Source organism: Cyclopterus lumpus, chromosome 17 (genome assembly GCF_009769545.1).
Source record: "Cyclopterus lumpus isolate fCycLum1 chromosome 17, fCycLum1.pri, whole genome shotgun sequence".
In the NCBI taxonomy this organism is placed as follows: domain Eukaryota; kingdom Metazoa; phylum Chordata; class Actinopteri; order Perciformes; family Cyclopteridae; genus Cyclopterus; species Cyclopterus lumpus.
This window is the reverse complement of record NC_046982.1, coordinates 2,671,935-2,692,546: the sequence shown is the minus strand read 5'-3', so window position 1 is coordinate 2,692,546 and position 20,612 is coordinate 2,671,935. Positions and strand designations below refer to the sequence as shown.

At 41.0% G+C, this 20,612-nt stretch overlaps 1 protein-coding gene across 2 annotated transcripts in view; it reads right to left on the bottom strand.

The window, feature by feature from the left end:
* cntnap2b (contactin associated protein 2b) overlaps positions 1–15,698 on the bottom strand; it is a 74,386-nt gene extending 58,688 nt beyond the window's left edge. For both annotated transcript variants that reach the window (XM_034555088.1, XM_034555089.1), the window contains exons 1-2: positions 15,233–15,698; positions 2,460–2,570 (exon numbers count right to left, since the gene is read on the bottom strand). In XM_034555088.1, coding sequence (XP_034410979.1) covers positions 2,460–2,570; positions 15,233–15,317 — 196 coding nt within the window. In that variant the 5' untranslated portion in view covers positions 15,318–15,698. The remainder of the gene's footprint in view (positions 1–2,459; positions 2,571–15,232) is intronic.
* Between the last annotated feature and the right edge of the window lie 4,914 nt (positions 15,699–20,612).

The window sequence follows — 20,612 nt, the reverse complement described above, 5'->3', positions numbered from 1 at the left end:
TCAGTAAATCATTCTGCAGCCAAACAGAATTTGTGTTGGGCATGTAAACCATTTAATATACACCATTGAATAACCAGAAAATATCCTACATCGTGATACTTATTGTTATCGAGATATGAAATGTTGTTTTCTCATTTCTGCTAGTACTGGGCGATATGACTTATATACCCCAGTCCTAGTAGAAATGAGAAAACAATTCGCATCATCCTCCCCGCCAATGCTGGTTGAATTGGAGTTGCTGTGGCCGCTGACTGGGTCTCCCGGAGGGAGCTGCCTTGTGCCGAGAGCTCTCCTCCTGTCGGGTGGTCTCCTGGCCAGAGTGAGGACGACACAGAGGTTTTCTCCTTTCTCCCGCTTTGGATTTAATCCAATAAACATACAACCAAAGTGTCCAGTATACCGGACATAAAGCCCTTGTGAGTGTCACAGTACACACAAAGATGTCTTATGGAACCGTAGGCCAAGGCCACACATGAAGATTATAGAAAGTATTTGTATTTTGACCGGCTTAGAGAAATTTGGTTTAATTTTGTGAATTTTTGCCCTGTTTAATGACTTTAAAGTAGAGGTGAAATGCTTCCCTCTATTTCTTTGGAGCGCGTTGCAGATAACACTTAAAAATCTAAAACTATTGGCTTTTATATTTTTAAAGTTTTACAATCAAGAGGCTTTGGTTCACAGAATTAAATAAATGTTATTGCCTATTTAAAACCCATATTATGTTTTACAATTCAATAAAAGATTAGAACTTGAAGTGGTCTTGAATTAACAGTATATTTTAGTAATTATCCTAATTATCTGTGTTACAAAAATGTTAAAAGATAAATCTATTGTTTTAAGTAATGTAAAGTACATTTTTCGAAATATTTTGATCATTTGTACTTAATAAGATCTAAATGAACAGTAAAGTGTTGTAATTATATTCATGATTATTTGTTTAATAACAGTATTTGGACATACATTTTTAACATCAAAGATCTGTCAAATAAACAAGACTTGTGTGTAAAGGTACACACACAACACTGATATTACATTTGATATGATCAGAAATTAACAGTATTTTGCAGTTATTATAATCACAATAATTTAACAGTGTATAACAGTATATTGTTGTATTTACAACCCTGATTGCCAAGTTTACAACATGTATTTTAATAATAATAATTTGTTTTTATTTGTATACAAGGTACTCATGTTACTTGACATGGTAAAAACACAGAATAGAAACAACAGCAATATTTTAAAAAAATGATGATGTCGATGATGTCGACTCCCTGCGCAACCACCTCCTGGGGCACTCATTCCCACTCTGGACCACGCCCTGCTCCAGTGGCTCCACCGCATGAAAGATACCAACTTGCTGGTATCTAGCTTTACAGTCTTTTAATTGATTTAAGTGATCCATAGGCCATGGGAAGCAGGCCAACTTTCTCTCTCAATAGCGAGAGTGCTGTTGTCATTGTGCGAGGATGAACTCACAGGGGTAACGGGGGCTCGTTACATATGTATTTACGGTTTGTTTATGATGGACGATGTCGAAACTGACTGAGACCTAACTTCACCGGTGCAGAGGTGCAGATACTGTTGCACAATGTACATTTGTATTATAATTATTTAAATCTGAAAATGTCTGTAGAGTTGATGTGAACGTAATCACCAACGGTCTAAGTTCAGAACGAATCCCATATGAGAAAACTTTCATGAATGCCAAATTAGTCCCGAAAAACGCCTAAGTGGAGTTCAGAAAATCACCAAAACAAAGTTAAGGAGCCGGATTACTGAAAGACAGCTCACAGACAGCCTCAGATTGTCTGTCTGTGCCTATGAGCCCAACTACAAGGCACTCACAGTCTCAGACAGTGTTCAGTCACAGACAGCTCACAGATCAGCTCACAGACTGCCTTAGACTGGCTGCTCATTGCAAATGTGTGTTTTCTTGTTTATATTGTGTGCGGTTAACAAATAATTTCCTTTTTATGTTGCACTGAAATTAAGTAATTTAGTGTGTTCTTGGTCACATCAATTTGAAAACTGGACCAAAGTGTTTGATTTCATTCAATTACAATTAGGTCAAATAAAAAGCCTCAAGTTGGAAGTACATTCTAGACAGTCTTTTTATCTCAACCCCTCAATAGGTAGAACTTGCCTGTCACCAAGGCAGAGGTCAGGGATCTTAAAAAGGTTGGTGACCACTGGTGTACAGTGACCATAGACTACTTCTTTCACAATGCATGTCGATTTTGTGACCTACCGTGAGAGAGCAGTCTTTCCATATCGGCGTTTAAGTAAAGACAAGTAATTAAGTTGAATAAGAGTCTATTACTCGTTTTGCCGATCTAGTCTATCTGTTATTTTGATGCAAAGATATGTCCATTAGCAGGAATGTAGCACAACATGGAACTGAAACAATGCTCTGTATTTAAATGTGAAAGTGCACTAAATTATTTACAAAGGCATACCTTGTTTCCGGTTGAGTTTGGCATAACCAGCTCCATATCCTCGGGCATACACTGATGAACTCGTGAAGGAGCTGTAGGGGAGAGGAGTGGCCAAGCTGTCCTCACACTTTCCTAAACCAGAGGGACAAAAAACACAGAGTTCAGCTCACCAAAGATCATCAGCAAAGAAGTCAATCTGCATCCATCCACTGACTTTAGTGATCCACCGACTTTAACTCTAGCACCACAGGTCAAAGTTTTAAATAGTCCAATACTAGTGGCACACCTCAAAGGATTGTTTTGTTAAGTGCTAATTAGCCAAAGTCAGCATGTTAACTCACTAATCTAAGATGGTGAACATGACCAACTTTACCAAACCCACTTAATCCCTAGATGTTAGTAGTGTTACTATCACGGATCGGAATCACAGATCCGATCAGCACAAAAGAAAAAAGGGAGCAAATGTAACTTTTAGATCGCTGATCACTTTTCTTTGCAGCAGATATTAATTGACGATCATTGTTGATCCATATTGGCAGATACAGATCTTTTTGTTGTTTGATTATAGCAGCTTGTTCTCACCAACACTTCCTTTTACAAAATTATTATGCATATATCCTGATAATGTTGTATTTGACCTTTACCCAATACTCATTTTCACTGAACAAAGCCTGAATGCATCATGAGCCTTGTAACATTGTATATTATCTGTGCTGCTAACCACTCAAAGCGCTTTCACACTATATCATTCACACACTGATGGCAGGGGCTACCATGCAAGGTGTCACCTTCCCATCAGGACTATCTCCAGGCACACATTTGGAATGAAGGAGATGGAGATGGACTTGGTAATATACCTCGGATAACCTATGATACCACAGCATCAGTAAGACTATTTGACTTGAAATCTGTAAATGTACATATATTGATCTGATTTAATGTTATTCAGTTTCATTGTTGTAATGTCTAATCATAGTGATGCTCCACATGGACACACGGTATTGCATGCAAACTACCCATCCTCTTTGCTAACCCACTACTCAGATCACAAGCGGTGAATTGATTTTCAACCACAGACGCATTCGGAGGAAGTTCCCACATTACACACACCACCACATTCTGACAACCACCATGTGGGTGATTCCCCATCGGCCATCTTTGATTCAGCCATCTCTGTAGTTTTACATTTTAAGCCATATTGCTATACATGCTGGTATAATTCTATACCAACCTTTGATGTGCAAAGAACAAAATAATGTAACCGTAACCAGCTAACGATATGTTATGAATTTATTAATGCGAGTTGCAAATTGATAATTTTGCATTCTTTATAAGACTAATTTATGAGACTACATTTGACTTTTTTAGTATCCCTTTATCAATCATAGCTATTGATAGTATTACTAATACTGATAATTGATTGATGTAAAAATCATCTGACTTCTGACTTAATCCATGACAACCATGGGTTCAGATCAGGAAGCAGAGTTGTAGTCTTACACCCTTCTCTGCACTTCCATTCGAGCAGTTACCCACCCATAACTGTATAAAGACTGTCTCTGTCCCACGGCCACTTAAATTAATTAAATCAAAAGTAACCAGAAGAGGAGTCATATAAAATAACCTCATACAGGTTAACACCACTATTTCAGCAGTGGAACAAAACAGGATAATTAAATGTGGACTCCTAAATATTTGATTTATGTCATCTAAAGCTGTATTAGTAAATGATTTAATATCAGAGAATCACATTGATTAATTCTGTCTTACTGAAACCTGGCAGTCATGAAAAATATGTCAGCCTAAATTAATCAACTCCTCCAAGTCATATTAATACTCACATTCCTCTAGGCACCGGCCGAGGAGGTGGAGTAGCAGCCATCTTTGACTCTAGCCTATTAATAAATCCTAAACCTAAATTAAACTACAACTCATTTGAAAGCCTTGTTCCTAGTCATTCACATCCAACCTGGAAAACATTACAGCCAATTATATTTGTTATACTGTATCGGCCACCAGGTCCATAATCTGAATTTCTTAATGAATTTTCCAAGTTTTTATCTAGTTTAGTCCTTAAAACTGATAAGGTTATTATTGTAGGAGATTTAAATATTCACATGGATGTCGATAATGATTGCCGTAGTGCTGCATTTATCTCATGATTAGATTGGTTTCTCTCAAAGAGTACAGAAACCCACTCACTGCTTTGGCCACACCCCAAAAATAAGAACACCTTGTTCTTGCATGTGGCATTGACATTGAACATTTGGAGGTCTTCCCACAGAACCCTCTTCTGTCAGACCATTACCGTATAACTTTTGAGTTTATACTACCGGTGTGTACACCGTTAGTCAAAAGTTTCTACACCAGATGTCTAACTGACAGTGCTGTAGCTAAAGTTAAAGAAGCAATTCCTTCTGCATTTGATTCAATACCACATCTCAATGTGACTGAGGACTCCTGTGCTAACTTTAGTCCGTCCCAGACCGTTCATCTTGTCGATAGTGGTACAGGCTCACTGAGAATGACACTAGACTTGATAGCCCCACTGAAGAATAAGATGGTGAGGCAAAGGAGGTTTGCTCCCTGGTATAACCCTCAGACCAGAGAACTAAAGCAAACATCACGAAAGCTTGAAAGCATATGGCGTTCCACCAATCTGGAAGAATCACGCTTAGTTTGGTGAGAGTCTTAAAACATAAGAAGGCCCTCCGTAATGCCAGAGCAGCCTATTACTCATCAGTAATAGAGAAAAATAAGAACAACCCCAGGTTTCTCTTTAGCACTGTTGCCAGGCTGACAGAGTCACAGCTCTGTGGAGCCGTGTATTCCTATAGACCTCAGTAGTAATGACTTCATGAACTTCTTTAATGAAAAGATTCTATCTGGCAAGATTGATGATCTCTTGCCCTCAACCAGATTGATGATCTCTTGCCCTCAACCATTGCCGATCTCTCCTCAAGTGGAGTGGCCTTGGAAACGGCTGTATACCCTGGTGTATATTTGGATGGCTTTTCTCCCATCAACCTTGACCAATTGTCTTCAACGGTTTCTACTTATAAACCGTCTACCTGTCTCTTGGACCCCATCCCAACAAGGCTGCTTAAAGACGTGTTGCCTTTAATTGGCACCTCTCTACTAGATATTGTCATTGTGTCTTTGCTAACAGGCCATGTACCACATTCCTTCAAAAGTAGCTGGAATTAAACCTCTCCTGAAGAAGCCCACTCTTAATCCAGAGTTGTTGGCTAACTACTGTCGTATATTCTGCGCTTGCTTAGAGGCTCGACTTCCAAAACATCGTTCCACATGTGTTACTCGTCAGTGTCCCCCTCGAAGGAATGCCCTTTGACCTGTTGGAGGAAGGGGTCTGTATGCCTGTGTCTGAAACGTATGTCTTTGATTAGGGGCCCGTGTGACGTTATGTTATCTCAAGTTTTGTTCACAACATCTTCTCTATATAACCGACCTCCCTCGCACCGTCCAGCAGAACTTCTGATTGACCGAGAAGTCTCCGGGCATTCTAGTCGCCCGTCCTGACCTGTGATTGCTGTCTGTAATAAACTTTATTATACCAGAAAGAACAGTGTCCGCGGAGATTCCTTCATCATCATTCTTCAACATCACTGTCGCTTGAAATATGACACTACAGACCAATCTCTAACCTTCCCTTCCTCTCTAAGATTCTTGAGAAAGTAGTCGCAAATCAGCTGTGTGACTTTCTACGTCACACTAGTTTATTTGAGGAGTTTCAGTCAGGATTTAGAAAACACCACAGCACAGAGACAGCACTGGTGAAAATTACAAATGACCTCCTAATTGCATCAGATAAAATAATTCATCTCTGTACTTCTTTTGTTAGACCATAGTGCTGCATTCGACACCATTGATCATGACATCCTAAGTTGGTTTAGATCCTATTTATCAGATTGATCTCTATTTGTATTTACATTTGTATTTGTAAAGTGCTAAACAACAAAGTGCTATCGGTAAGGGACATTTAAGTGCTACTACGGCTCTACCCTCCCTATTCAAGGTATAGTCGAAAAATATGTGTTTTTAGTTTGCGACGGAAGATGTAGAGACTTTCTGCTGTCCTGATGTCAATGGGGAGCTCGTTCCACCAATGAGGAGCCAGCACAGCAAACAGTCGTGATTTTGTTGAGTGGTTAGCTCGAAGTGAAGGAGCTACAAGCCGATTGGCAGAAGCCGAGCGAAGCGAACGGGCTGGGGTGTACGGTTTGACCATGTCCTGGATGTAGACCGGACCCGATCTGTTCGCAGCACGGTACGCAAGTACCAATGTTTTGAAGCGGATGCGGGCGGCCACCGGTAACCAGTGAAGGTCGCGGAGGAGCGGAGTAGTGTGGGTAAATTTCGGTTGGTTGAAGACCAGTCGAGCAGCTGCATTCTGGATGAGCTGTAGAGGCCGAATGGCATTAGCAGGTAGACCTGCCAGGAGGGAGTTGCAATAGTCCAGCCGTGAGATGACCAGAGCCTGGACCAGAACCTGTGCCGCCTTCTGAGTGAGAAGGGGTCGTATTCTCCTGATGTTGTACAGCATGTACCTACAGGAGCGTGTTATTGCGGTAATGTTGGCAGTCAGGGAGAGTTGACTGTCGAGTGTCACTCCGAGGTTCCTGGAAGTCGGATTCGGAGCCAGCACTGAGTTGTTGAAGTTAATAGTTAGGTCGTGGGTGGGAGAGCCTTTTCCTGGAAGGAGGAGAAGTTCAGTCTTGTCCGGGTTAATTTTCAGGTGGTGTGCGGACATCCACTGAGAGATGTCGGTCAGACAGGCCGAGATTCGTGCTGCTACCTGTGTTTCAGATTGGGGAAACGAGAGGATCAGTTGGGTGTCGTCAGCATAGCTGTGGTAGGTGAAGCCATGCGAGCGAATGACAGAGCCAAGAGAGTTGGTGTACAGAGAGAAGAGAAGAGGACCAAGGACTGAACCCTGAGGGACCCCAGTAGTCAGAGGACAAGGCTCAGACACAGATCCTCTCCAGGTTACCCGGTAAGAGCGGTCGGTGAGGTAGGATGAGAAGAGTGAGAGCGCGGTACCTGAGATACCCAGGTCCTGGAGGGAGGACATGAGGATCTGGTGGTTCACTGTGTCAAAGGCAGCGGAAAGGTCTAGAAGGATGAGGACAGAGGAGAGAGAGGCTGCTCTAGCAGTGTGAAGCTGCTCAGAGACAGCAAGGAGGGCAGTCTCTGTTGAGTGGCCTGTCTTGAATCCAGACTGGTGGGGGTCTAGAAGGTTGTTACTGTGAAGAAAGGAGGAGACTTGGTTAAAGATAGCTTGCTCTAGAGTTTTGGAAAGGAATGGGAGGAGAGAGACAGGTCTGTAGTTATTGACTTCAGATGGGTCGAGAGTGGGTTTCTTCAGGAGAGGGTTGACTCTTGCCTCCTTCAGAGAGTTAGGGAAACAGCCGGTTGAGAGGGAGGTGTTAATAAGATGGGTGAGAAAGGGAAAACGGTCCGGAGCAATGGACTGGAGAATGTGAGAAGGGATGGGGTCAAGGGGGCAGGTGGTTGGGCGGGCAGAGGTTACCAAGGTAAGAACTTGATTAGGAGACAGGGGGATAAAAGAGGAAAACAAGGGGGAAGAAGGTGAAGTTACTGGAGGTGTAGTTATGGAAGATGGATTAGTAAATGAAGAGCGTATGTCGTCTATCTTTTTTGTAAAGTAGTCAACAAAGTGGCTTGGTAGAAGGGTGGAGGGAGGGGGGGGACCAGGGGGGTCTGGTCCCCCCCCTAAACGATGAAGCCTTGATGACCACCAACATTAATCACGGAGTTCCACAAGGTCTTAAAGACAAAAAAATATGGATGACCTGCAACTTCCTGAGGTAAACCCAGACAAAACTGAAGTTATTTTACTCGGCCCGGAACACCTCAGAGATCAATTATCTGGTGATGTGGTTTCTGTAGATGGCATTGTCCTGGCATCTAACACCACTGTAAAGAATCTCGGAGTCATCTTTAATCGGGACTTGTCCTTTAACTCCCACGTGAAGCAAATCTCAAGGACTGCATTTTTTTAATCTACGTAACATTTAAAAAATCAAGCACATCTTGCAGAAAAATTGGTTCACGCGTTTGTTACTTCTAGACTAGATTACTGCAACTCCTTATTTTCAGGCTGCTCTAATAAGTCTCTTAAATCCATTCAGTTAATCCAGAATGCTGCAGCTTGTGTACTAACAAAAACAAAGAAAAGAGATCACATTACTCCTGTATTAGCTGCTCTGCAAAATCAAGAATCACATTTAAATTTCTTGTCCTCACCTACAAAGCCTGGATTGGTGATGCATCATCATATCTTAAGGAGCTTGTAGTACCATATTGCCCCTCTAGAGAGCTGCGCTCACTAAATGCGAGGCGACTTGTGGTTCCTAGAGTCTTCAAAATTAGGATGGGAGCCAGAGCCTTCAGTTATCAAGCTCCTCTTTTACGGAACCAGCTTCCGCATTCAGTCCGGAAGGCAGACACAGTCACCTCATTTAAGAGTAGACTTAAGACTTTCCTCTTTAATAGCGCTTATAGTTAGGGCTGAATCAGGTTTGCCCTGGTCCAGCCCTAGATATGCTGCTATAGGCTTATAGGCTGCAGGGGGACGTTTTAGGATACACTGAGCACCTATCTCCTCTTCTCTCTCTACTTATGGATGCATTTCCATCTCTCCATTAGCACATTACTAACTCTGCTTCCTCCCCCGCAATCTTTGTGACTTCACGTCTCATAGGGTCCATTGGACCTTGCTGTGTCTAGGGATGGGTATCGTTTTTGTTTTTTCCCCCGATACCGGTGCTAAACCGATACCGGTGCCTAAACGGTGCCTGAACCGATACTTTTTTTAAACACAAAACAACGATTGTTGACATTAAAGAAAGGATTTTTTATTTATTGCCAAGGCACCTTTTTTTTCATCAACCTGAACAATATATTAACTGTTTAAAAGTATACGGTAAATATAAATAATACAAAATCCGTGGCTTCAAACTACAGCTTAAAACTGTTTAACTTCAATCTATGAATAATAACAACAGTTTACAGTATACATGAATACATATAAAGAAATACAAAACAACACGCACTCTGTATACAGCTTCAAACTTCAGCAATTCTTTTGCAGAAATATGAGCATATTTGGCTTCTCTGGCAAAATACGACACCTCTCCTGATTGATTGCATGTCCTGCACCGGAGAAGACCCTCTCAGATGGGGTCGATGAGGCCTGTACACACAGTTATGTGTCTGAAAGTGCAGACTTCATCCACTACAAGACTGCAGGGTCTTAACCTGATGGGATTGAAGGCAGACTTTTGTAGATTTCAAATCTCTTTCCTTGACCTGTTCAGCGATGGAGGCACTGCCTTTAGTGGTCATGAAGAAGCTCTCGGTCCTCATCCTTGAACAGCTTCTCTAGGACTGACTTCTTGGCAGGAAAAAAACATAGTAGTGTTTAAACAAACATGCTTCAAAAGAAATGCATTAATTTGAATAAATAAAATACATTGGAGGATATTTATTAGTCTTTTTGACGAATTGTATTAATGGACCAGATCTTATAGAGATCTTATACAAATGTAGTCACTGTTGAAGCTGGAGAGCCACAAATATAAACACAAATAATGTTAAATATGTACACGCAACAGAAGCATCACTGCACATGCCATCGCTAGTTTCATTAACATTACACTGACTTGCAGGTAGCCGTTTGCTAGTAGCTAGCTAGCTAGCTTAAACATGGTTATTAGGGCTGTAGCAACAAATCGATAAAATTGCTAAAAAACAATTATTAAAATAGTTGGCAACGAATTGCATTATCGATTCGTTGTGTCGCGCGATTATTACGCCACCTAATAAGACACGGAGATGTTTGAGTTGAGTTAATCGTGGAGCAAAAAAAAAAGCCGGTAGAGCAAAGACCATCGGCTTGTCAAGCCAATGCGGTTTATAGACAAGTGCGTCTTATTTATGTACAATTTCTTTTTTCTTTTAAAAATTAGCAGGTGCGGCCTATAGATAGGTGCGCTCTATAGTCCGGAATTTACGGTACCTGTTACCTGTGCATTTTCTTATAATGCCTAATTTATCATGTGTTGTTATTAGGCCTACTCTTATAAATGCAAGACTTGCAATCAACGTTACATTACTAACCTGAGTTAAGGCTGCTGTTGTCATTGTCGGTCTCCACGTTTTCAGGGGGACCGGTCTCCCCATCGCCGGTGCCAGGGAGCTCCCAGACTGCCCGCTGATGTGCTCGGCACGGGTTCACGTTCACGGTCGAACACGGTGCATGCCTCTGCTTTCAAGTAGATGTTATGTGTTGCCAGATGTTTCATTACATTTACACGCAATTATTGTGTAGCATTTTGCGAAATATAGCCACACTTTGACCGTTTACCTTTCGACATTTTCTCCGTTAAAAGGTTGATGGCTAGTTAGCTACTGTAGTTATATAAACGATAGGCTATCGTTACCTGCTGCCGGGGCGGAGTCATCAGAGTAGTGCAAACAAAGTATTTCTATCGGCTCAGGCACCGAAAGGAAGCACTGCAATCTGCTTTGCATTTCGGTACCATATTGTAGGGTTGCTCGATTATGGCCAAAATCATAATCACGATTATTTTGATCAATATTGAGATTGCAATTATTTATCACGATTATTCATTAATTTTAGGAACATCTTTTTATTGCGCTTTAACGTTTAAATGAACAAGAACACTGGTTCCACTTCCATTGTTGACACGTCTTTGCATCAAAATATGAATAAAATGTTTACCCAAAATATGAATAAAATGTTTACCCAAAATGCACGACATGTACGGCTCTATTGTTCTGCTTGACCATGGGTCAGTCGTAGTTGCAAAATACTCCACACCTTTGTAGTTCCCCCCGATGTTTTTCATACAGTGGTGCAGGTGATGCCTGTTTGGCGAAATAATGGCGCGAGGGGATCACGTATCTCTTGTCGAGTGTCTTGACCATTTTTCTGAAGCCTTCATTGCTCACAGTATTCATTGGACACATGTCTTTGGCCAAATGAAATGCGATTGCATCCATTATTTCAGTGTGTCTTTGGGAGGTGGGCGGATACGCTGTCGCACTATGCAGGGTCACGGTTATGCTTTTCTGGGTTGACGACGTTGCACATGGACGGAGAGTCAGTGCGCTAGCGTTATCTTTAGCCTTAACAAATTCGTCATACACAATCAGTTTGTGGTGATTTTTTAGGTGGTTAAACAAGTTCGATTAACTTTTTTTGAGGCTGCCGCTATAGGGTGCGCAATACATAAATACATTTCTATATATCGGAGAGTTGTCACACTCTTGTGTGTGTAAATGATCTAACATTCAATTCCCTGAAACTCACAAGAAATAAACAGAAATTAACAGAATAAAAATACTGTATATCCAAATCATGTGTGCTGTGAATTGTATGTTTACTCCATTTGTACATGCACAAATGATTTTGTTTCACTATTGTCGACAGAAATTGCTTTTTTAGACTTGAAAGTGGACATATTCTTAGCATAAGTGTGTGTGTGTGTGCGCGTATGTGTGTGTGTCCGTCTTTGTTCTCGACACATTTACCAGAATAGATATGAGATGGAGTTTTTGGTGGGGGAGGGGTCCCAGCTGTGAATGTGTGTGCGTGACAGGTGCTGGGTATGGTAATGAGCTTCCTAATATGCATTACAAAACAACAAGCCAAGCATGTCTCAAGCAGTTTAAAAGGAACAAGAAAGAGATTATCTGCTCAACAGAGAACCTGGAAAATAAGATCAACCCTCCACAGACATCTCATCTCTCTTCTTATTTGGTCATTTGAACAACATTGCCCCTTTTGTGCCTAGTGCTGTTAGTATGGGTCAATTCTGCCAAAGCCCATATTACATTTAATGATGATAATGTATTCCTATTATCCAAATCATATATAGAGGGTACTTTCTAGTTGTTTAAAATAATATGAGTTGTATAATAATTGTAAGTATGGTAATTTATTTTAGAACTATTACTTTCTTCTTTATTAAATTCCAAAATATAAGTAAGAACGTGCTGATGCAGCAGTGCGAAGCTTTACAGGGCATGAGGACTGTGACTGAAGCAGTTTGCTGTGGGTCTTTGCCCGAGATGTTCGGGTACCATGACAAAAATGTCTCTTAAATTCAAGCTGACCACAGCCCTTTGTGCTCCATGATGGAGTAAACTATAGGACTTTTACAGCCACCGTTCAGATCTACAGAGTGTGAGTTTGAGTGAAATATCCCTTTTTTCCCCCAATACTGGTGTTTCCTGGTCATAAATCAGTGATGATGCAAGCTTTTAACCATGTACAGTATTTGAGTCACTATTGGGATTAATCAACAATTCAAATAGGTTTGTTGTTGTGCTCATTGGCCTTTAACACAACATTTAGTCTTTTTGCAAAAATAAACTTCATAGTACAAAATCAGACAATTACACACAAAAATGAAGACTATAAAACATCTGAGCCAGGAGACTCCCATCATGTCAATAAAATGAAATTAAGTTGATAAATAACCCCTAATCACATTCTATGATGCTGAACTGTATAAAAGAAAATGTAAGTTGTTAGCAGTCATGTAATAGATTAACTCTCAGTGCATAGAGGTCAGTTTACTATTCTGCAAACTGAATCTCACGCATAACCTTAATTTATTTTACTCTAACCGGGATTGCAACTGTAATAAACTGCATTTGCTCTACATTGAGACCATTATATAACAAATATGTAAAGAGCTGAAATATTTACCATTCAGTATCTGTGTTCGTAAACTGGAAAGCCCATGTCAACAACCGATCGATCTGTGCATCTCGAGGCCCTCCCAGTCAGCATGGTGTACGTCAAGATTCATACTGCAGGGCATTTCATACCCGCGTTCTTTACACAAGCTCATGAAGTAGTTGACCTATTGTTGAGAGGCTGTGGATGTACCTCCCAGACCATGCACAGGATTCTTTTCAGTTCCGAATGGCCTCTACCGGGTCGGGGTCCGGCCTGGTCCCTGACTGGTTGATGAGACAACCTAGGAACCAAAGCAGGCTGCGCCTGAGGGGGAATTTCTCCTTGTTGAGTTTTAAGCAAGCAGACTCAATGCCCCCAGTGAGGGCCGGCCAGCCAGCACCGGGTAGAGGATCCTCCCACACAGAGTGGCTGTCTCTGACCAGCTGAGTTGAATGCCCTGGACAGCACTGAGCCCACCCGTTGACAACTACAAAAATATATACGGTTTATATTGAAACTGTGGCAGGCCTACCTACAGTGTTTAATCAGAATTACTGGATTAGCCTCTCCCAAATGGTAAATACTCTCATTGCTAGAAGGGGGAGTCGAAGGTTCCATACTCCAGTTTTAGAGTCATTAAATTTCCCTACATGTTATCAATGAACCCAACCCAAAATAACCCAGATGACATGTCTGTCTTTAGCAGACATGTCATCAAATCATCAGAAGACATTACTTAGTTGGCTATTACAGGCTGAGAATAACTAACACTGACAAGTAAACTGACCTCAATGTCAGATCCCTTTAACATACTTTTGTTGCACAACAGATGAACATATATTTAAACCCAATGTTAACAGTTGCATCTCAAAGCAACAAATTGTTCACACACACATACAGTATATACTGTGTGTGTATATATATATATAGAGAGAGAGAGAGAGAGAGAGAGAGAGAGAGAGAGATCATTAAAAGTAGTGCTTTGGTGTGATTCTTAGTGGAGAAACTCAGTTGTATAGGTGTGTAGATTAAATCAACAAATCAATTAGTCACGTAATAGTTCATTAGTTATTTCTTCTGTCGATTTGCAATCAATAAATGCTTCAAAACACAATGGAAGGATTTCATTACATATTATACAAACGTTCTTGTTGAGGAAACAATCACCCCAAAGATCCATTTAGTAGCATTTCTGGAGACTTTGATATTAGCCTACAGCCCGGCAAGCCATATTTGGTTGGGTGGCCCATCGACCATTCTTTAATTCACAATGAAAATCATGTATTTTTACATGGTAATTTTATATATTGCTAGCTTGGTGCTAGAGTCCATAAACAAGCATAACAAAGACAAATAGAGCTTGTTTATCAATTTACTAGCCCCTAGCCTCATTTTGAAAAAGTAGCCCCTGGGGAAAGCAATTTGAGTACATCGCCGATCTTAGTGCTCTCAACTGTTAACACACCTATAAGTACAATAATAAACACAGTCTCCACATTTGCTTACACTGTAATGTGTTAGAAATAATTCATGAAGTGTGTATAGACTGATTAGATCTGCTGAATAATAAGAGTCTCCCAACAAGGCTCCTTCTATTTGTGGTTATATTGGTGGCACACCTGTGATTAAAATGGTCAGAATGGAAAATACTGATATACTTTATATTATGTACAACTGATATTGATATGTTATTGATATGCTACCGGCACAAAGTTGACCTCTGAACAGTTTTGCTTTTTCGATGATACATTATATTTTTAAGTGAAGGCTCATAAATACACAGACTCCTGATGTGAATTTGTGATGCTGACTTTCCTTAATGAGAGATACCGTGATCAATATATAATATGGTATGATCACCAGCCTTGCTGTTTATATACTTTTGGTTTGGTCTCGTTCTGAGTCCTGGCTGTAGTCCAGATCACGAGACCTGCACTGGCCCCTCAAGAGCTAGCTAGCTACCACATTAGCTACGGTTGCTAGTGTGTGCGTGTGTGCGTGTGTGTGTTTGTGTGAGTGTGCGTGTTAGCCTACTTACGGGATGCTGAGGATGTAGCGCTGCAGGTGCTTGTGATGCTCCACAGGACTGGCAGCAACCACAGCGCGGTCAGATCAGACATCATCCCCTCAGTCTGAGACAATGCAGCGGGTCCAGGCGGGTCTCTGAGCGGTGGTCCCTCCGCTCGCGCTCTGTTTTTCCGAACGCTGCTTTCTTTATTAGCAGCGAAGCCAACGAGCAATAGCCCTCCGCTCGCTTCGCTCTGTGCGTCTTGTCTTCTCTGTCCTCTCTTACCAAACTGCTCAGAGGCACTGCAGTGGAGTTTGACCAACAACTTCCGGAACTAGCCTGTGAACCGAACGCGATTGTGCTGCGGGCCGTGCCTCGCGCTCCAGGTACACGGAGCTATCCAACCACCGAGGTGCCGAACCAATCAACACACCCCCGCTCTCTCCCCGTACTCCACTTGGTACGGCCCGATAGGAAAAACAATACAGGGCTCCCTGCAATGAGTGCGAGTCCGAAGAGCAGCGCTCCCTCCAGAATGCTGACACACGATATGAATTTGAATATGTAATTAAACACATTACCTGACAGCGGTATCCATTTACTTTGACTTAAATCCTATTTGAATGAGTATCATCAGCAGACTTCAGGTGACACCAGAACAGGTTTTAGGTTTACGGTATAGTACTCTAGGGTTTTCCTTATCATTGTAGTTTTCATAGAACTATGATAGACTTGACAGTGCCAACAAACGTAAACGTCATCTAAGGCAGTGATTCTTAACCATGGGGCCACGGCCCCTGATTGGGCCGCGAGCACCATCTAGAGCAGGGGTTCTTAACCTTTTTGACCTCGGGGCCCAATCTTTCAAGTACAAAGTGGCCCGGGGCCCATTCAAATAGTAACACCGTATTGGTTTAACTAATTGTTGTCCCTCTTGATTTGATTTGGATTCAATAACTAAATCAAATCCACTTACAGTTGAACAAGCAAAAACATGATGCAATGTGATCACAAAGACATTTGTTCATCATGTGTATATAAACCTATGCATACAACAACAAGACGCCCAACAGGAGAACAATTCATAGAAAAAATCAAGCTAATACAAGAACAAATGTAAAGGCTCAAGTCAGGCATATTAACAAAAATAACTAATACATAGATTTTACTTGAGAACCACAGGAGGGACTCAAAACAACGGAGAAATTGAAATAAATAAATAATATGTGGTAATAAAATAGATTAAAAATAATAAATTTCAAATTAAATAAACCGTAAATAAAATCAAATAATGTGCAAATGAAAATATCGCCTTATAATCTGCAAATGATATGCTTCAGCAGTCTTCGGGTTTGCATGGCAGAACCGGAAGTTGCTCTTCATATCTGTGACAGCTGGAGTCCGTGTACATTTTGTTGGCTTGTTTTTTGGTTTCAAACTGAAAACAAAGAAACCATGGTATTTACATATTTCTGTATTTTCGAATGAACCCTAAAACAAACGAACAAAATGACACAGACCATTTGGAGCCCATTTAATTTTCTCTTGAAAAAACCCACGAGCGCTGATGTTTGGTCTCGAAATGTCGCTTTAGCTTTGAGGCTTCTGTGCTGCGTTGGTAGCGTTAGCTCACACACAAACACACATACACTACCTTCTTAGTGAAGTCGGGATTGTACTTGCGCAAACATTTAGACTTGGGGGTTTTATCACAACTTTTGTCTTTTAAATATTCTCCATAACTTAACGTTCCAGCCGCCAAATGTCTTCTTCTGCCTATTGGAGCTTGTAAAACAACTGACTGATGCATTACCGCCATCAAATGGTGGGAAGCTGTATTGTAACTGAGCGTCTCATGGATAACAGTACTACCTCTGGTGTCTTCAATTAATAACCTATGCGGTAGTGTGGCCCACAAGTGCAAAACTGAAAGATGTTTGCGGCCCTCTAGGTGGTGCTCGCGGCCCAATTAGGGGCCGCGGCCCCATGGTTAAGAATCACTGACCTAGAGTCCCTCCTTTGTTGTGCAGGTTTATATACACAGGATGAATAAATGTCTTGATAATCACATTGCGTCATGTTTTTGCTTGTTCAACTGTAAGTGGATTTGATTTAGTTATTGAATACAAATCAAACCAGGAGGGAGATCAATTAGTTTAACCAATACGGTGTTAATATTTGAATGGGCCCCGGGCCACTTTGTACTTGAAAAGTTGGGCCCCAAGGTCAAAAAGGTTAAGAACCTCTGCATTAGACCCTCTCGGTAGGTCGTAACTCTAGCGACCCGGATCAGGCTGAGTTCTTAGAAAGTCTGCACCATCTCATTGCATATTTTAAAACATTCACATTTTAGACACACTGCCAAGTCTTCACTCAGGGTTCTTACCTTTTAGTTCCTCTGGTAGAGTCTGTCGTCACCTCAGTATCACACATTTTTAAAGGACAGGGCAAAAAGGTTAGTCTAATCTAATCTAAATAACTAATCTTTATATTGGATCCCAGACACCTACTGAATACTGAACTTCACATATGAAGAGATAATAAGAGGTGTATTGAAATATCAGAATTTAATTTCCTGTTGAATTCTTTCCACAATTGGCTATTGATTCTTTTATGACAGCTGTTGCACAGATCTTCCCACATTTTATCTTCAATTATAACATTTAATTCCAATACCCACTTTTCCTTGATGTCCTCTATATATGTGGGAGACGTGGTTTTTAGTTGGAAAATGTTTTTCTACAATACTAATAAAATATTCTTCTATTACATGTTTTTTTCTCTGACTAACTATCTGTCTTTATGGTGTGTGATGTAGTGTCTCATTTGAAGGTACCTACAGTATACAAGTCATTTGATGGAAGGGTATAGAATGATTTGAGTTATGTTCTGTCAAATACTTGATTGATAGTTGTAAGACCTTTATCAGCCCATCTTCTAAATCCACTATCCCACATAAAGGGAGGGAAATTCTACTTTATACCCTGATACTAAGCCGTATTTGTGCAGGCACACATATATATATTTAAAAATGAAAATAATGATAACAAACAGTTCCAATGTAGGGGAGTCTGTAGTTGTGGACAAACAATGTTGAGAAACACTGGGATGACAAGAGTGTTGGCGAGGATGTTTTAATCACAATAAGCCTAGTGTTCGTTGGACTATTAAAGGAAGCTGACTAAAGGTGAAACAAACAGTTTATTTGCCTTTACCTTTAAGGGCTGACTGGAGATGGGCTATAGTCCAGCCTCTAATGTATCTCATGGATTCTGATTTTCAATTCAATTCAGTTTATTTTGTATAGCCCAATATCACAAATTACAAATTTGCCTCAGAGGGCTTTACAATCTGTACACATACGACATCCCTGTCCCAGGACCTCACATCGGATCAGGAAAAACTCCCCAATGGACCCTATGAGACGTGAAGTCACAACGACTCCGGGGAGGAAGCAGAGTTAATAAGGTGCAATGGAGAGATGTAAATTCATCCATAAGGAGAGAGAGAAGAGGAGATAGGTGCTCAGTGTATCCTAAAACATCCCCCAGCAGCCTATAAGCCTATAACAGCATATCAAGGGGCTCGACCAGGGCAAACCTGATTCAGCCCTAACTATAAGCACTATCAAACAGGAAAGTCTTAAGTCTATTCTTGAATGAGGTGACTGTGTCTGCCTCCCGGACTGAAAGTGGAAGCTGGTTCCATAAAAGAGGAGCTTGATAACTGAAGGCTCTTGCTCCCATTCTACTTTTTAGGACTCTAGTCCCGCATTTAGTGAGCGCAGCTCTCTAGTGGGGAAATATGGTACTACAAGCTCCTTAAGATATGATGGTGCATCACCAATCAAGGCTTTGTAGGTGAGGAGAAGAATTTTAAATGTGATTCTTGATTTTACAGGGAGCCAGTGCAGAGCAGCTAATACAAGAGTAATGTGATCTCTTTTCTTAGTTTTTGTGAGTACACGAGCTGCAGCATTCTGGATCAACTGGAGGGATTTAAGAGACTTATTAGAGCAGCCTGATAATAAGGAGTTGCAGTAATCTAGTCTGGAAGTAACAAACGCGTGAACCAGCTTTTCCGCATCTTTTTGAGACAAGATGTGCCTGATTTTTGAAATGTTATGTAGATGAAAAAATGCAATCCTTGAGATTTGCTTAACGTGGGAGTTAAAGGACAAGTCTCGGTCAAAGATAACGCAGAGATTCTTTACAGTGGTGTTGGATGCCAGAGAAATGCCATCTACAGAAACCACATCACCAGATAATTGATCTCTGAGGTGTTCAGGGCCCAGTAAAATAACTTCAGTTTAACATCAGGAAGTTGCAGGTCATCCATGTGTTTATGTCTTTAAGACATTCTTGAATTTTAGCGAGCTGGCTGGTCTCCTCTGGTTTGATCGATAGATATAATTGAGTATATAGCAATAGCAATGAAAGTTTATGCAGTGTTTCCTGATAATATTGCCCAAAGGAAGCATATATAAGGTAAATAAAATTGGTCCAAGCACAGAACCTTGTGGAACTCCGTGATTAACGTTGGTGGTCATTGAGGCTTCATCGTTTACAAATACAAATTGAGATCGATCTGATAAATAGGATTTAAACCAACTTAGCGCGGTACCTGAAATGCCAATCGACTGATCCAGTCTCTGTAATAGGATGTCATGATCAATGGTGTCGAACGCAGCACTAAGGTCTAATAATACCAGTACGGACATGAGTCCTTTATCTGAAGCAATTAGGAGGTCATTTGTAATTTTCACCAGTGCTGTCTCTGTGCTGTGGTGTTTTCTGTTTTCCTGACTGAAACTCCTCAAATAAACTATTCTGATGTAGGAAGTCGCACAACTGATTTGCGACTACTTTCTCAAGGATCTTAGAGAGGAAGGGAAGGTTAGAGATCAGTCTGTAGTTAGCCAACACCTCTGGATTAAGAGTGGGCTTTTTCAGGAGAGGTTTAATTACAGCTACTTTGAAGGAATGTGGTACATGCCCTGTTAGCAAAGACACATTAACAATATCCAGCAGAGAGGTGCCAATTAAAGGCAACACGTCTTTAAGCAGCCTCGTTGGGATGGGGTCTAAGAGACAGGTAGACGGTTTAGAAGTAGAAACCGTTGAAGACAATTGGTCTAGGTTAATGGGAGAAAAGCTATCCAAATATACACCAGAGCATACAGCCGTTTCCAAGGCCACTCCTCTTGATGACAGATCGGCAGTAGTTGAGGGCAAGAGATCATCAATCTTGCCTTTAATAGTTAAAATCTTTTCATTAAAGAAGTTCATGAAGTCATTACTACTGAGGTCTATAGGAATACACGGCTCCACAGAGCTGTGACTCTCTGTCAGCCTGGCTACAGTGCTAAAGAGAACCCTGGGGTTGTTCTTATTTTTCTCTGTTACTGATG